Here is a 17,215-nt window from a genome sequence, read left to right on the forward strand (position 1 = left end):
GGAGTGGGTTACATGCTCATTCATTTGGGTGAAACAGCACTGATTATTCCCGTTTTTAAAGCGTTTCTTTGAGAAACTTGTAATATAAATGCTTCCTCTATCCCTTTCATATGTATCTAAATCTTTTTTTAAAAGCTAAATAAGTCTCTTGCCAGCGTTACAAACCAGGAATGTTTTTGTTAAGGACCTGAGAGCTATCTCTTTATCTCTCTGTCACCATGGGAGTTTAGGCTAGGTGCTGGGCACTTTGCTCTGAGCTGTAACCACCTGCTTATCAGAGAGAGAGAAGAAGTGTTCTTTTTTCCGTTGGATAAAGGATATTAACTAGCACGGACAGCTGCCCAGTTTATCAGGTGAATTTAGGATGAACTCTGAAGACATGTATGCCACCAAAAATGCATGGTGTTGTCCAGTCCTTTCACGTGACGCAAGTTACCGTTTATCTTGATAACACATATGCAGTGGATTTTATCTGCTGAGCTATGTAAGACGATGAGACTCATTTCATTTGCAGTCTCATCGGTGGTTTGCCGGTGATGTGCGGCACAGTCTGGTTTAATGGTTATTCAACCATAAAGCTTTTATTTCTATATTTGTGAAGAGGATTTTCTGGGTTGGCAGGCGATTTTACTTTTAATTTTCCCCCTACCTGCTTTTAAGAAACAATTGGCCAACAGTACGGTTATATTGTTTCACCAAAACAAAACAGTGATAAATCGCTGTCCTTACAATTCCACTTTTGAAAAATATTTTTACCTAACAGAAACAATATTCTCTTTGAGAAGTAAGACCCCAGGTATCTGTTCTCTTTTTTCGGTTAGTGTGTACCTTCTGATTTTTCTACGGTTCTTAATGCATTAGTAGTGTAATCCAGAAAAGCTACTATTTCTATTTTCTTTTCCTTCCTTGGAGAAACCATATGCCCACAGGTAACATTGTTTTACATCACGGCTAGGCTAATTGTATCCTGGTAGGACCGAGGCTCCAGACGGCAATCCCACACCCCTACTAGAGACCACACCTTTCCGTGGTCCCTAACAGGAGTGAAGACAAACGGGAAACTGCGTCCCGGGTCCGGGCGACCAAACTTCTCAGCCCAGCGCCTTTCAACCGACAGCTGAGGTGGAAACATTTAAAGTGTTCCCTAACTTGACGGCGCGGAGACTTGTGGGAAATAGAGTCCTATTACTCGTCCAGCTCCCGAAGAGCCGGACTTCCGGTGTCCTCCTGCGCTTGCGCACCTCGCCCTGTGCGTGTGTTCGCGCACGCGCGCCGCCGCTGCAGCGCCCCCGCTTCCTGTCCGTTCCTAAGTCACCGCTCGCCCTCGTTCCCAGGCTTTGGCCTCCGGCGGGCGAGGATTCCAGGGCCTGCGGGGTTGGACGCCGGGCACGGATTGTGCGGACGAGGGTTCGCGCGAGCCAGGCGGAGACTCGAGCGGGGACCCCTGAGGGCGAGCCCCGGAAACTGCGGGCTGGGGCGGAAGGGCCGGGCAGGCGGCGGCGGCGCAGGGGCGGCGGGACCCGGGCCCGACCGTCTGCAGCGCGCGGGACTCTGAGGCCCCGAGAGGGACGTTCGCCTGAGGGGAGTTTTTTCCGTAGGCCCAGAGCCTGCTCCTCGGGACCAGCGGCCTCAGGAGGCGGAGAGATCTCGGGAGACGAGCGCGCGGGAGGAGCAGCCCTCGGTCCGGAGCCTCGGGAGCCTGGTTCACCGGGTCCCAGCGGGGTAGGTCGTGCGTCTGCGGGCCTCCAGGCAGTTCTCGACCCTGCGGCCCGCGAAGAGCGGGGCTTGGGGGAGCCGGCCCGGGCCGAGGACACGAGAGAGCGACAGGGAGGGTTTGTCCGCGTCCCGGAGGTGGAGGGGCTGGGCTGCAGGGTCGCGGAGGCTGCTCCTGGATGGGCGCCCACTGGGACTTGTGAGTTCTGAGTGTCCTGGGGGAGTAGGGGCGGCCGGCTGGGCTGTGGACATTCCGCGTCCACTCCTCCCTCCACACCCGACACCCCTCCTCCTGTCGCCGTCTCGAGATGGCGAGCGTGTCTCTAAAGTTGCATTAGCACCTTGGTTCTCGAATCTGAATGTGTGCTGAGCCCTCCTCGGGCTGCCCTGTGGAATCACTCAGTGGAGTGCAGGATAAGTCTGCGAGGCTTCTGTCCTGCTGCCTCGGTTGAGGGAGGAAGTGATTGCGCCTGAGAAGGGAGGTGACGTGTCTAGGTCACCGGGTGTGTAGGTGGGATTGCTGACAGGACCCAAACTCCCAGGTCAGTGTTCTGTCCACTTTAAGTAAGTTTCTTAATAAAATATCTTTTTGAGCATCGCACTTAAGTTTATACAAATAATTGAAACACTGAACCGCCCCTGAGTGTATCCCTTACTCAGAGCATCCAGTGGGTGTTCTGGTCTTAAGTTGTTAAAAGAGTTAGTAAGAAGAAACAACTATAACAATTTCTTTTTTTAAAATCTTGTATTTAATGATGAAGGATTAGCTTTGTAGGGTTTGATGTCTATTCATTAATGAAAAAACATGAGCACTCAGTCCCTGCGTAGTCCTTTGGGAGGTACAGACCTGCGGGTGGGTTCTCCCTCTTTATTCTTCCAGGCCCCTCTGACGATAGAAGGGACAGCCTCCCACAGGTGTCTCTCATGGCACCTTCAGGACAGGTGCTCCAGCCACCTCTCACAGCGTCACTGCTTGCATTTTCCTTCGCCAGGTCTGCCTCCACTTTCACAGTCCTGCACGTTTTTCCAAGAGCAGCAGAAAATGAATAAATCTCTGGTGAGTTTGGGCGCCGGTCCTGCCGTGGAGACTTCCCGCTCCACTGGAGGGACGATGCCCGTCTCTCGGCCTGGGTGACCCTTCCATCATGTAGTGTTTTGTCTTTTTAATTCTTAGGTGTTAACGTTCTATGTCTTCAGGTTTGGATATGATCTTGTTTTTAATTTTATTTATTTTTTCAGTATGGGAGGAGGTAATTAGGTTTTTATTTATTTATGTATTTTTATTGGAGGTGCTGGAGATTGAACCCAGGACCTCACTCATGCTAAGCGCATGCTCTCCCACTGAGCTGTACCTGCCGCGCTCTCCTGGGTTTTGGTTCTGTCCTGTGGAGAAACTGAAATGTTGTAATGGGGCTGCTGAATCATCTGGTAAAAAGAGGTCGACATAGAGACTGAGTATCGTGAAGGGCGGGATGCGGTGGGTGGTGTCCAGGCAGGGGTCTCGGGTCTCCAGTGAGATGCTCCCCAGGAGGGGAGGACACCTTGGGGGTTCCAGTCAATCCCAGGACCCAGGAAATAGTATGTCAGTGCCCCTGGGTTTTTCCTAATCATAAATGAGGTTGAGAATATTTTCATGTATTTAGAAGCTGTTTTTTCTTCCTAATTAATAGACTGTTTTTTAGAGCAGCTTTAGGTTTACAGGAAAACTGAGCAGACAGGACTGAGTCCCCAGTTTCCTCTGTTGTTAACATCTCACGCTCATGTGGTCCATCTTCTCAGTGATGGAGCAACGTTGGTACATTTTTATCACCTAAAGTCCGTAGTTTATATCAGGGTTCACTCTGTGTCCTACAGACGTGTCAGCGCTCTGACACATGCACCACTGCTCCACACACAGCCGTTTTCCTGCCCTGGAGGTCCCTGGGCGCCACCTGTTCGTTCCTCCCTCCCCCAGCCACTGACAGCCGCTGATCTTTTTACCATCTGTGTGTTTTTGCCTTTCCCGAATGTCGAGTAGTTGGAATCTTAACAGTATGTGGTCTTTTCCAACTGGCGTATTTCCGTTTTTATGTAAGTGCCTGTTCACGTCCACTGCCAGTCTGCCTATCCCAGTACTATTTTGTTTTGTTTTGCTTTTCTTATTGACTTAGAGTAGTCTTTTTGTTTTGTTTTGTTTTTATTATTTTTATTTTTTAGTTGAAGTATATTCAGTTTACAGTGTTGTGCCAGTTTCTGGTGTACAGCATAATGTTTCAGTCATGCATGTACATACATGTGTTCCTTTTCATGTTTTCTCATTATAGGTTACTACAAGATGTTGAATATAGTTCCCTGTGCTAAACAGAAACTTGTTTATTTTATATATAGTAGTTAGTATCTGTAAATCTTGAACTCCCAATTTATCTCTTCCTACCCCTTTTCCTCTTAGTAACCGTAAGTTTGTTTTCTAAGTCTGTGAGTCTGTTTTTGTTTTGTAAGTTCATTTGTGTCTTTTTTTTTTTAAGATTCCACATATAGGTGATATCATATGGTATTTTTCTTTCTCTTTCTGGTTAACTTCACTTAAAAAATGTTGATCTCCAGGTCCCTCCACGTTGCTGCAAATAGCATTGTTTTATTCTTTTTTATGCTGAGTAGTATTCCATCGTGTGTGTGTATCACTTCTTCTTTATCAGGTCATCTGTCAGTGGACATTTGGGTCATTACATTTAGGTTGTTTCTATGTCCTGATGATTGTAAATAGTGCTGCTATGAAATCACCTGAACCCTTTGTTCTAGGGTGCTGATACTGTTTTGTGATACTTTCTTGGCAGTTGCATAAACTTAGCCCCATTACCTTTAGTTACTTAAATTTATTTCACTGTTTCACATTTCTGTGAAATAGGGGTGAGGCTCACAGTAATGGTGGGTGTCGTCGAGAAGTGTGTTATGTCCACAGAACTGTGTTAAGTGCTTTCTGCAGATGAGCCCATTTGGTACTGGTGTGTGTTGTATGATAGGTACCGTTGTCTTTATCTTAGACGTGATGATACAGGAGGAGACAGTTTATGACAACTTATAAACTGTTTATAAGTGGGATTATTTGTGAATTTATTCAAAAGATCCCCGCTAAGAGGCCCGGGTGTGCAGTTCCCAGGTCTGTTGTGCTCTCTGCCCTCAGGAGTGTGCTCCTCCCCTGGGAGGTGTCAGCGGGAAGAAGGGTTCTGAGTCCCAGCTGGAAATCAGGGAGCAGCACCAGGCTGTCCCCATCAGCTCACGGCGCAGGTCAGGGTCAGATGGCTGCAGGCTTACCCTCTGTGTTGCCTTGGCCTGCTTGCTGCTCTGGTGACTGTGGCGAATACTGCAGGTCAGCTCCTTCTGTGAGCTGCAGGGGGCGCTGTAGGGCAGGAACCGCAGTGGAGTTTGAGATCTGGGACACGTGTGTCTGGAGTTTAGGATAGCAGCCTGGGCTGGTGACAGAATGGGAAATGTTGATATGCAGATGGTAATTACAGTCGTGAGGCCAGGTCACTATCGAAGCAAAGGGTAAAGGAGAAAAACAACCCCTTGAGGGTGACTTGGAGGAGAGGAGGAGCCAGCAAAGGAGACTGAGAAGGAGTGTCTGGAGAGGGAAGAGAATCAACAGTGTTAATGTTCTAGAAGCCAAGTGAAGGGGCACAGGGCATCCCGGCTTCCACGAGTGCCCTCAGGCCTGTGCTGCTGGGGGCAGGGGCTGTGTCTGCTGGTCTGGGGCCCACCAGCCAGGATTGTTCCTGGCTCACAGTGCAAGACAGTATTTTCTTTAACTGATGTACACTGAGTGCACTCATGCAGTGTGTTGTATTTATTTTCCTTCCTCAAGATGCATAACATGAAAAAGGTACAGTGTTAACTTTACCAGGGAGCTGGGTGAGCTCCTGTCCCCATAAGTCTTATCCATGTCACCCAATTCCATCGCGGTGCCATTGCAGGGGCCAGTGTCATTCAAGGACGTGGCCGTGGACTTCACCCAGGAGGAGTGGCAGCAGCTGGACCCCGAGCAGAAGACAACCTACAGGGACGTGATGCTGGAGAACTACAGCCACCTGGTGTCCATAGGTGAGCGGAGCTGCTTTCGGGGTTGCTGTGACGTACAGGATCTCTCTCACTTTAACTTTGAATATGATGGGACAAATGTGAGTGATCTGGGGCACCAGGCAGGACATTTGGTCTTTACCTCCAGGTGGGTTCTAATTTTGCTACAGCTCAGGTGGGCACTTTTGTTGTGGAGCTCGCAAGGTCGCCCTCTCCTCAGACCACAGAGCCCAGCAGGTGGGCTCAGGTTCTCTCTCATTTCTGTTAACAGGGTGTCACGTTATCAAACCGGAAGTTATCACCAAGTTGGAGCAGGGAGAAGAGCCATGGATGGTGGAAGGAGGATTCCTCCTGCAGAGTTACCCAGGTGTGTTAATGCGGCAGGGAGCAGGTTGGTAGCTTGGAAGCGTTTACCCCTGGAGGTTTTTAAGGTCGCCAAGCCTTTAGAAGTGACTAAAGAAAGTTACTTGTGTGCTTTGGCTACCTGCCTCTCAGTGCCAGAGACTTCTTCCTTCCCCACAAAAGCTCATGTTGGTAGAGCTTTCCCGTGCTGGTGTCCACCCTGACCCAACACCCACTCACCCCCTCCTTGTTCTTACGGCCTTTCCAGTAACCCAGTATCACAGATTCTTTTTGTTTTCAGACATTCAGTCTGTTATTAAGGAAAACCTCACGTGACTCTCGTGTCCTTGTTACTTAACTTTTTCCTTCTTGTTTCCTGTGAAGTACCTCGGACTTGTTTCTGTCCCTGGTTTCACTTCTCACTCTTTCTTTGAGGTCAGGTGTCGGACCCCCGTTCTGTGCATAAACCAGTAGACTCAGTCCACCTGTGTTGTTGTGAGCACTGGTGCTGGCCCGTTCCTGAGAGCAGTGCTGCTGGAGTTTGGTGACAGCAGGCATGGGTCTCCCTCTTTCCTCAAACTGCTCATTTTCATCTTCTCTCTTGTTTACTGCTCTGTTCCCAGGGCCTTCGGTGACGTCCTGTCAGAGCAGGTGTTCAATAAGTAGGAGATACAGAAGTGCATCGTGATTCATTTATCTCCCACCCCCTCCAGAAATGTCTCTAAGGATCTGCTCCACCCTTCGGTGGTGTCTGTTTGTTTTGAGATCTTCAAAGGGCTCCTCCCATCTCAAGTCTATAGGGTTTTTCTCTGTTAAAGGCTACGTCATCCACCCTGTTCTCTGGTTCAGTATTTCCCCTGACAGCAGTAGGCTTTCCTTCATTCTGATTGGATTTACAAGATGTGTTCATCTGAAGTTCCTAAACCATCTTGTCACCAGTCTTACAGGATAAGCCTGCAGTGAGTCCCTGTTGATTGAAATTCCTTGTCCTTTAAGAATTGCCTTTTAGTGCTGGAAAATTAATTTTCTATTGTTTCCCAAAACTCTGGCTAAACTCCATTTGGTCCACACTCCTGAGTGTCTTCTGTGTGCATGATGATCATCCCTACGTCTTTACGTGTCACTGGGGGTGATGAGTTATTTGTCCCAATAAAACGCATTCTTTAAGTGTGGACTTAAATATTCTACCTCTCCTTGAAGTCTTCCCTTCCAGCTCTTAGTATCACTCTTGTCTCTTCCTTCTCTCAACTTTGACTCCGCCTCATGGTGATGCCTTAAAAAAAGGTTAGGTCTGATCAAGGAATCTGTTATTGTGTATTTTTCGCTTGTGTTTCTCCATACCTACTCCCCCTTTAACCCTGTAAAGAAAGCGGCACGCCCCCTCCCTCGCCACAGTGTGTAGCGCACAGTGCACGTTTACATCTTTGATTATCTGAGGAGACAGGCAGGTGAGCGAACCTTCTTGTCCCGTCATTGAGAAGTGGTTTTAGGTGGTTACGTCTGAATGTGCATGCCTAGCTCACATCCCCGTACATTCTGCTGGTGCTTGAGAGCTGTCCTTACGGTTGAAATTAGGAACAGTTTCTCTGACTTCTGTTGAGGGGTTCAAAGGGAATAGGAAATAGAACCATACTTTTTAAGAGAGAGGTTTTGGTTAAGGGAAGAGATCAGAGATGCGTGGATAACGTAAAACTCGGCATTCACGTGGAATGTTAATGTTCCAGTGCAAGGCTGAGTCACCTTGTGCGAAAATGACTGGATGGAGAGTAATTATTTCTAACTTTAAAGGAAGTGGAGCTCATTAAGTTGAGTAAGGACTTGAGTAGTATGTTTTCTTAAAGCATGGACATCCCCGAAAAGATAGGTTGAGTAGACCAAGGCGGGAAGTCAAGCAGACTTCGTAAAGCAATAGGAGCAGAGGCCTGTGACTGAGCGTAAGCTGGCGCGTTGCTGGTGCCTCTGCAGTCTCCATGTCGGTGACCGTGCCTTGGGTTGTCATCTGTCTCAGCCTGATACGAAGTGACAGGCGTCGAGTGCTGACCCACCTCCGCAAGCTGATTCCTCCTTGCACGCACCTCCTGGCCCTCCTTGTCCTTGTCCAGCAGCTGCCCTCCTTGTTGCCTGCCAGCTGCGAGTCCTTTCACATCTACCACGTTGGCCATTCATCCAGCATCCTTTGTCTTCTGGTCGTTGTTCCATGCTTATATTTTACCTTCTGTACCCCGTTTGAACAAAGTAGCAAAGGTCAAAGGTGCTTGTGTTTTTGTCAGCAGCCCCCCTCCCCAAGACCACCACTGGAGATCGTGGAGACTGTGTGTGTGCATGTGCGTGTTTATTCCAGACAGAAAGAATAAGGGGAAAAAGTACAGTCGGAATTGCTTTCATCTGTCCACGAGGCTGGCATCTGCCACAGTGACATGCTTGTGTACACGTCATGTTCCATATCTTACGTCAGAAGATGTATAAAATTTGGTTAATTTTGCCTCTTTTTAGAAGTCTGGAAAGTTCATGATCTGATAGAGGGAGTCCAGGAAAATGAAGACAAACGTTCAAGGCAAACTGTGTCCATTAACAACAAAACCCTGACTGAAGAGAGAGGTAATGTTCTTGGTAAGACTTTCAATGTGGAAACCAACCCTGTTCCTTCAAGAAAAATATCCTATAAATGTGACTCATGTGAAGAAAGTTTAAAATCTGTTTCAGAATATATTAGTAGTGATGGAAGCTATGCAAAAATGAAACCTGATGAATGTAGTGCATGTGGGAAATCACTTCTCCATGTTAAGCTTGAGAAAACTCATCCAGGAGATAAACCTTATGAATATATTCAAAATAGGGAGGCTTATACTGTAAATGAAGAAAGTGTTTATGAGAACATTCATATTTTGGAGAAACCCTTTGAGTATATTGAATGCCAGAAAGCCTTTCAGAAGGATCCAGTGTTTGTCAGTCGTTTGGAGGAGAAGCCCTACAAGTGGAATGGATCTGAAATAGCCTTTCTCCAGGTGTCCGACCTCGGTGTGCACCAGAGGGCTCACGTGGAAATGAAGCCCTACGAATGCAGTGCGTGTGGGAAGTCCTTCTGTAAAAAGTCCAAGTTTATAATACATCAGAGGACTCATACAGGAGAGAAACCTTATGAATGTAGCCAGTGTGGGAAGTCCTTCTGCCAGAAGGGGACCCTCACCGTGCATCAGCGGACGCACACAGGGGAGAAGCCCTATGAATGTACCGAATGCGGGAAAACCTTCTACCAGAAGTTACACCTCATTCAGCACCAGAGAACTCACTCAGGAGAGAAGCCCTATGAATGTAGTTACTGTGGAAAATCCTTTTGCCAGAAGACGCACCTCACGCAGCACCAGAGAACACACTCCGGGGAGAGGCCCTACGTCTGTCACGACTGTGGGAAAACCTTCTCCCAGAAGTCAGCTCTGAATGACCATCAGAAGATTCACACGGGCGTGAAGCTCTACAAGTGCAACGAGTGCGGGAAGCGCTTCTGCCGCAAGTCCACCCTGACCACGCACCAGCGGACGCACACCGGCGAGAAGCCCTACGAGTGCAACGAGTGCGGCAAGTTCTTCTCGCGGCTGTCGTACCTCACCGTGCACTACAGAACCCACTCCGGGGAGAAGCCCTACGAGTGCAGCGAGTGCGGGAAGACCTTCTACCTGAACTCGGCCCTCATGAGACACCAGCGGGTGCACACGGGTGAGAAGCCCTACGAGTGTAACGAGTGTGGGAAACTCTTCTCGCAGCTGTCGTACCTCACCATCCACCACAGAACCCACTCAGGAGTGAAGCCCTATGAATGTACCGAGTGCGGGAAGACCTTCTACCAGAACTCGGCCCTCTGCCGGCACCGGAGGATACACAAGGGAGAGAAGCCCTACGAGTGCTGCGTCTGCGGGAAGTTCTTCTCCCAGATGTCGTACCTCACCATCCACCACAGGATTCACTCCGGGGAGAAGCCCTACGAGTGCAGCCAGTGTGGGAAAACCTTCTGCCAGAACTCGGCCCTGAACAGGCATCAGAGAACACACACGGGAGAGAAGGCCTATGAGTGTTACGAGTGCGGCAAGTTCTTCTCCCAGATGTCGTACCTCACCATCCATCATCGAATTCATTCCGGGGAGAAGCCCTTCGAGTGTAACGAATGTGGGAAGGCCTTCTCTAGGATGTCCTACCTCACGGTGCACTACAGAACTCACTCAGGAGAGAAGCCCTATGAATGTAGTGAGTGTGGGAAGAAATTCTACCACAAGTCAGCCTTCAACAGCCATCAGAGAGTTCACAGGAGGGGGAACGTGAACGTGCTTGACGTGGGACGGCTCCTCTGAAGTGCACAGCATTTAACGTCCCGGGACCCTCTCAACATAGTGAATGAGAAACTCCTGCTGGCAAAGAGTGTTCACACAGGTGAATGTGGACAGGCCTTTGAGTGTTAGTCAGACTTGGAGTCTGCAGGCTGGCAGGGGAGAGGCCACAGCTGTGCCCAGGCCACGTGGCGGGCTGGGTGCCAGACTGCACGGGAGTGAACGTTTATGAGTATTTGCAGAGCACACAGCTTCACCATGGATTCGAACTGCTTTACGTATCAGGGAATTCACACCAAGGGGAAACCTCTCAATTTAAGGAATGTGGGAAACACAGTCTGCTGGAAATTGTTGATACTAAAAGTTATGTTTCTGATAAAATCATCAAGCTTTTTATATTAAAAAGGAAACTACAGAGGACGGCTGTTGTGAATAAGCACACACCTTACGTGAGGAGAAGCTGTAAAGCCATCAGGTAGCCAGTCAGGACAGCCGCGTGCACACAGGCTCTCACGCGAGTGGTTCTGGGGGTGGCAGGACCAGCGCTTTTCAGGGTGTCTTGGTCTGCCTGCCTGCCTTTTAGGATGCTGCCTTGCAGAAGTTGTGTGTTTGGATGATTCTTGTTTGGAAGGGCGTTGTATCCTTATTAAGGTAACCCGTAAGAAATAAGGTAACATTAGCCATTGTAAGTAGCACCACTATGTGAGCATCTTAACGTGCATTGCTAGTGAACTAGTATTTGAAAAGTATAAAGTACGCTGCTTTCTGTACTCTTCCCTGGCATTTATAAATGTATTTTATCATTGTTAATGAACTAAATCTTCCATAAGGAAGCCAGTGTTTTTTATAATGTTTTCAGCTGTATCTGAGTCAGCCAGAAGTAGAAATCTAGGTATAAGAATAGAAAACTGCATAGATAATTTTAAGTAGTTAATGCCAGAAGTCTCTAGTTGTGAGGAACAGCTGTAGGACTCACTGCACAGTATACAGGTTTTAAAATGTACTTAAAATAGTTCTATTTTCATGGGATTTTTTCACCTACTATTTATTTTGATGCCTACGTAAGTGCAGGTGTGCAAAGCACACGTCCCATGTCACCTAGGAATTCACTGTACTCTTACTTGATACGATGCTGTTTTAAACTCCATGCTTTGCTCCTTCCTGACCGGATTCAGAGCACGTCCGTACAGGTTTGCAGCTGGCGTTGCGGAGTGACCACCCGGGCCACGCGCCTGTTGCTGTTGGCTGGCCACGCTTGGGTATCGTTCCTCCTCATAGAACAGGGACAGATCCTGATTAGTTTCAGCCAGTAATGACAGTGCCTTTCTCATTGCCTGCAACTGGTTTACAGTGGTCAGAGGACCTAGTCCGAGACAGAAAGGAAAAGCCTGATGGGTTCCTTCTGGAAAAGGTTCCTTCAGAGATTCAAGGGGTCATGCCGGGTGAAGTGGAATCTTCCGGAACATTCCCTTGTCTGGGTTCAATGCCTGCTTTTTCGACAGTGAAGTACGATTTCGCCAAGCAGAGCGACAAGAGCGGGGACCCTGGGAGCTGGACGCCAGCCATGCGGCCCCTCCACCTCTGGACTGTTTCTTGTGAAAGAGTAAATTTATTTTTCAGCCAGTTAATTTAGATTGCCCTGAGTGGTAACTGAGGATACAAAATGACACTTTTGTGGGAGTTATGCAACTGAGAAGTGGACTTGAGGCAAATCGCTTATTTTGAGGTGTTGCTACAGAGATGATCTTATTTTCTGTACATTGTGGTGTAAATAGTCTGAGCATTAGCAGTCAGCCGGAAACAGTTAAATGTGTATGTTTTCTTGAACTGTTACATTACTGAGCTAAGAACCTTTGGAACTGAGGTCAGGTCTCTCTGACACCGCATGACATACATCTTGTTCAGGTTCAGTTACGTCACTCACGATCTCGTTGCCTGTCACTTTCCCTCTGTGTTTGTCTTGACGATCGTGAGTGTGCTGCCTAACAAGTTAAAATTCTGGTCGAGCGTATAGTTGTGTGTAGGAACTGTATATTCATAGTGTATTTGTTGAAATATTTACAGAGGTTTCCCAAACGAGTGGGAAGTAGCTTAAATACACAGTATGCATTTTAAGTAAAATATTTGAAAAGTTTTAATGGTTTACCACATTCTTTCTCTCTTACGAAGTGGCTGACATGAAGGAACCCCACACACGTATGTGATCGTCACCTGCCTTTTTGGTAATGCAGTCGTGTGAGTTATTTCAGAGATGTCAGTGCTCTCATGTTATTACATCCCGGAAATTAGGGTCGATAGCATGTTCTGACTTAACTGGCATTGTTTTCTTCTTCCTTAGAGGTACTTAACATATCAGTTTGTCTTAGATTTGATGGAATGCAGTATTTGGAAGGTTTTCACTATACCTGGCAAGGCCTGCGTTCATGGAAGAAGGCGCCATAGGGGATGGTTCTGTCCCCATCCGGCAGCATAGGACTGCACGTGGCAGTGGGGCAGAGCCGAGTACTTGCTTTTTATATGCAGTGAGCTCACACTGTGGAGTGTGAGCCAATGAGGGACTCCCAGAGCGACTGCCAAGGGCTGAGCAGGAGGTCGACCCTTCCTGGCACATAGAGGTGAGAGTCACCCCCCTCCCCCGCCGTGTTAGTGTTAGTGCGATGGTGGGTCATTTGTTTTTCTGTGGCCTCTCAGACAGGTCAGAATGAAGACCCAATGTTAACACCAGGGCCGTCTTCTCTCTGAGGCCACGGCGTACCCTCTGCTCTCTGTTTCATCTCAGTATGGCTGGCTGTGCTGTCCAGTCCAGCTCCCCAAAGATGGCTGGACAGTAAGGCACCCGACTGCAGCCCAAGTAACTGCCAGCTGTACAGAATGCTTCCAATTAAACAAGCAAGGAAATGCATTTTAAAATTATGTTGCTTTTTTCTTCCTCTTACAGAGATAACTACATCACAAATCAGTTGCTTTTCCCTTCCTTGAATTTAAAGTCTGATTTCTACCAAACCGATGAACCAGCACAGGCTGCTGTCATGTGTCCATAGCCCAACTCTGGAGATGCCACAGACATAAGAGCCGCCCATGGGTCCAGGGAGCGGCCCTGGACGGGGAAGCGCTGGGCGGAGACGCGAGGATGTGGTGGTTCCATGGAGCAGGTACTGGCAGTAGACGGGCAGGTGCTGAAGAGGACTTTCTCCTGCGCGGTGCTTGTACTGTCTGCTCCAGTGTCCCCAGCACGTTCCCGCCCACCTGGTACCTCGGGAGACGGGAGCAGGCTCATCCACTTGGCCCTGCAGGCAGTTCAGGTCCCACTAGAGCAGACCCTCGGTCCAGCTGAGATGAGGTGTGGACACAGGAGACACAGGGAGAGTCGGCCGGGAGATCCTCTCCTCTCTCCAAAGCCAAGTCATCAGTAAACGGGCGCACGTTTCCTGATGGAGGAGGTGCTTTTGGTGACCATGTAAAGTGCCCAGAGACGACGGATCAGGAAGGGGGCACTTCCCAGTTGGAGTGGGCTTTCTCTTCTGTAACACAGCCCTCTACTTAAACTGGAGTTTAGACCTTCTGCCTGCTACTTGTACCAGCCCAGATTTGCAGAACCCCCAGGGAAACATGAGGAGTTTACTGTGAGGCAGCACACCATACCACCTACACAATGGGCAAGCTTGAGGGGAGAAAGCTAGGTTTCAAAATTTTCTTAATAGACATCCTTAAAGACAAGTAGATTGGTAGTATGAAGCAGGAACAGTTACCCAAAAAACGGTGGGGGGTGGGGAAATGGGCATGAGTAATTGGCATGAAATAATTAAATAGATGAGATTAATAATAGAATAAATACAGCCAAAAAACCAAATTAGTAGACTGTGATGGCAAATCTCCCAGGATACCACGAAGAAGAAAGAAATGCAATGTGAAAAAAGAAACAGAAGCAGAGGACAGTAGAGATGACAGTGTCTGTATCCTGGGGAAGAAGGAACAAGATGGAAGAAAATACATGGATTGAAAATTGCTCAGAATTAAAAAAGAATGAGATTGAAAAGGGCTGCTGTGATTCCAGATGGTGAGAGACAAACCTCATCCGTCTGTGAAGAACAGGTTTAACCAGTGACTAGAACATGTCGGGATACATCCAGCAAAGTTAAGAAAAGGGCAGTTCAGAGAGGGGACAGTCAGTGCTTGAAGTCATCAGGAATTAGAAAATACAAGTTAAAACAGTAAAATACCCCTTTGTTCTCATCAAAATGGCAAAAATTACAGCGATGTGTAAATAAATGCTGATTAAGGATGTGAATGGTAATCGTTCATGTTCACGTGCTGTAGTATATAAACAATGTAACCACCTGGGAAACAGACCTGGAAATGCCTTTGAAATTTAATGATGTGTCTGCTTTATTATGCAGTGGTACCTTGATGTGTTTATATACATTCCAGAGAAATTCTATACACGGGAGGCCACATACAGGGAGTTTCACCACAACAAAATGTGTGACCTCTTCTAGATGGATGTCCCAAAAGAGGTGAGTAAAATGTGATCGTGCAGCCAGGCGCTGTCCAGCAGTTAGACGTGTGTCCTAGATCTGCATGTAGCACGTCTGATGAACAATTACAGATACAACTGAAACGCTTCATGGAACTAAGTGTTTTTACGTCAATTAAAATTACACACACGCTTATGTAGGTTACAGTGGCATGTGCTTAAGGGCATAACTTTTTATCAGTGTGGGTGCCAGTCAGGAAGGGGCTGGAACTGGGGTCTGGCGTGTAGCAAGTATAGGGTGAAGTAAGGATGGGGTCCACACAGAAACCAGTGCTGACAATAAATGCTAAACACTGTGCCCAGGACTCCTCCCGAAACAGGAAAACATAAAAATTAAAGGCCCCCAAATTAAAGTACTCAATAATGTTTTATTCTGCTCAGTCGTAGCCAGAATTTTACGGCTCAGGTACCTAAACGATGCCTGAGACTTCTGGCAACTTCAACCTGAGCCAACTTCCAGTAAAATGATTGCAGCTGCTCCCTCTGGTGGTCACTCCGGACTTTTAAACATCCTTCCTACGATGGAGTGTCTCACCCCTGAGTACATGCATCACTTCCTAGAACTCCGTGTAACAAACTGGCTTCCCATTGTACTGCAGACTTACCGTGCTGTGTTTACTGCAAAAGCGATTCTTTCTTCCCATTTCGTCTGGACACGTCCCTAGAGGTCTGATTTCCCAACTGACCTTTCAGGTAGGCATGGCCAGGTGATACACTGGGGCCCACAGGGCGGAAAGTATGTGTCATCTTCTGAGTCTCTCCCTCCCTCCCTCTCTGGGGGAGGTCATTAGGTTTAGTTATTTATATTTTTGATGGCGATGCTGGGGATTGAATCCAGGGCCTCATGCATGCTCGACAGGCACTCTGCCACTGAGCTGTACCCTCCCCTCTGAGTCACTTTCTTAGAAGTTTGTTCTTCTCTTCCTTCCCTTGGGCTAAAACAGAACTTACTATCTTTTGATTTTTTTTTTAAACCTTTAAAAATAATTCCTGGGTCACAAGCTGTGCAGCATGAGGCAGTGGGTCGAATCTGACCTGTGAACCATGTTTTGCTGACTCCTGCTTTAGGGGGATGGAAAAGTAACATGAGGAAGGGAACCTCTTCTCTGGATACCACCGCTGGACAGGGCTTGCCTGCCTCCCTGGGCCAGCTGTCTGGCATTGTGCCCAAGATTTCAATCTTCTGTTTTGGTTCAGCCACTTGACTAGGTAGCCAGTCCGACACTGACACAGAACTGGCCAACAGAGTGAGCTGCAGTCGCCCTGCCGTGCAGCCTCCGCGTTCCTCCAAAGCTGGCAGTGAGCTGGTGACTAAATCCAGCAGTGAGTCTCAGGGAGAAAGCCCTCTCAGAACCTGTGTGGTCTCAGAGCAAGATTACCAGTGGGATCAACAGAGTCCTAACAAATAGCACAGTGCAGAAAAAATTAAACTAATAAAATGTGCAGTGTTTTGCCTTTAGAAAGATGTGTGCCCAGATCTTGGTTTCTAAATATCATTCCACACTAAACGGGACCAGAGCTCTTTTAGAGTAACAGCTTATTCCAGTGCTGATTTAGAAAATTAAAGAGTCGGGGGTGAGGGAATAATAGCTCAGTGGTAGGGTGCATGCCTGAGGTCCTGCGTTCAATCCCCTGTACCTCTATTAAGAAACCAAATAACCTAATTACCTCCCCACAAAAAAGATGAAAAAATTAAAAAAACAGTTGAACAAACCATTTTAAAAATTAAATTAAACAAAATTAAGAGTGTAGAACGTTCATCTGTACTTGCAGTCACGAAGCACTCAAGGCTGATGGGGAGTGACACCAAAAGCTGTGGAGCAGGGAAACGCAGGGCCCTGTCCCCCCCTGGAACCACGGGCGAGCTGGCGACTTAGTCGGAGCTTGAGAGTCTAGTCCAGGACCTGCAGCCACCAGGGAGGCTTGGTGAAGGGCGGCAGCTGCCCGCCCTGCCCCTGCCCTCACGTTGGCGCCCAGACGGACACCCACCTGTGCTCCAGGCAGGCTGCCGGGCCGGGGTGAGACTCGGACCCTGTTCTCGGAGAGCCTGTGTGGGCCTCGCCTGTGGCCGCTGTAAGATGGTAGTGGGGCTCCCTCTTGTTTCTGGGACTCGGCAGTCATGCGCCTGGGTGACCTCCCAGAGGGCTGGTGCCAGAGGCATTTAAAGGCACAAGTACTGGGGGCAGCAACCTGGGGTAGGATGGCAGGCAAGGCGAGCAGCAGACACACTGAGAGGCTGGGAAAAGGAGCTGGG

At 48.2% G+C, this 17,215-nt stretch overlaps 1 protein-coding gene across 4 annotated transcripts; it reads left to right on the top strand.

Annotated features, from left to right (window-relative positions):
- The first annotated feature begins 1,250 nt into the window (after nt 1–1,250).
- ZNF12 (zinc finger protein 12) lies at nt 1,251–14,715 on the top strand. 4 transcript variants are annotated; one of them, XM_032460009.1, is made up of 7 exons: nt 1,251–1,407; nt 1,599–1,722; nt 2,706–2,770; nt 5,664–5,790; nt 6,038–6,133; nt 8,602–13,042; nt 13,366–14,715. In XM_032460009.1, the coding sequence occupies exons 3-6, from the start codon at nt 2,756–2,758 to the stop codon at nt 10,449–10,451; spliced, it is 2,088 nt and encodes a 695-aa protein (XP_032315900.1). In that variant the 5' UTR covers nt 1,251–1,407; nt 1,599–1,722; nt 2,706–2,755; the 3' UTR covers nt 10,452–13,042; nt 13,366–14,715. The 4 variants fall into 4 exon arrangements, with proteins under 4 accessions (XP_032315900.1, XP_032315901.1, XP_032315898.1 ...); XM_032460008.1 differs by having other exon boundaries at nt 1,275–1,407; nt 2,594–2,770; XM_032460007.1 differs by having other exon boundaries at nt 1,264–1,722; nt 2,594–2,770.
- Nucleotides 14,716–17,215: the final 2,500 nt, after the last annotated feature.

This window comes from Camelus ferus, chromosome 18, assembly GCF_009834535.1.
Source record: "Camelus ferus isolate YT-003-E chromosome 18, BCGSAC_Cfer_1.0, whole genome shotgun sequence".
Lineage (NCBI taxonomy): Eukaryota > Metazoa > Chordata > Mammalia > Artiodactyla > Camelidae > Camelus > Camelus ferus.

Bases quoted from the DNA above. Each gene is read 5' to 3' on its own strand.
- ZNF12 (XM_032460009.1), top strand. The intron at 5,791-6,037 runs GTGAGCGGAGCT...TTCTGTTAACAG, and splicing joins CAGCCACCTGGTGTCCATAG to GGTGTCACGTTATCAAACCG. The intron at 6,134-8,601 runs GTGTGTTAATGC...GCCTCTTTTTAG, and splicing joins CCTCCTGCAGAGTTACCCAG to AAGTCTGGAAAGTTCATGAT.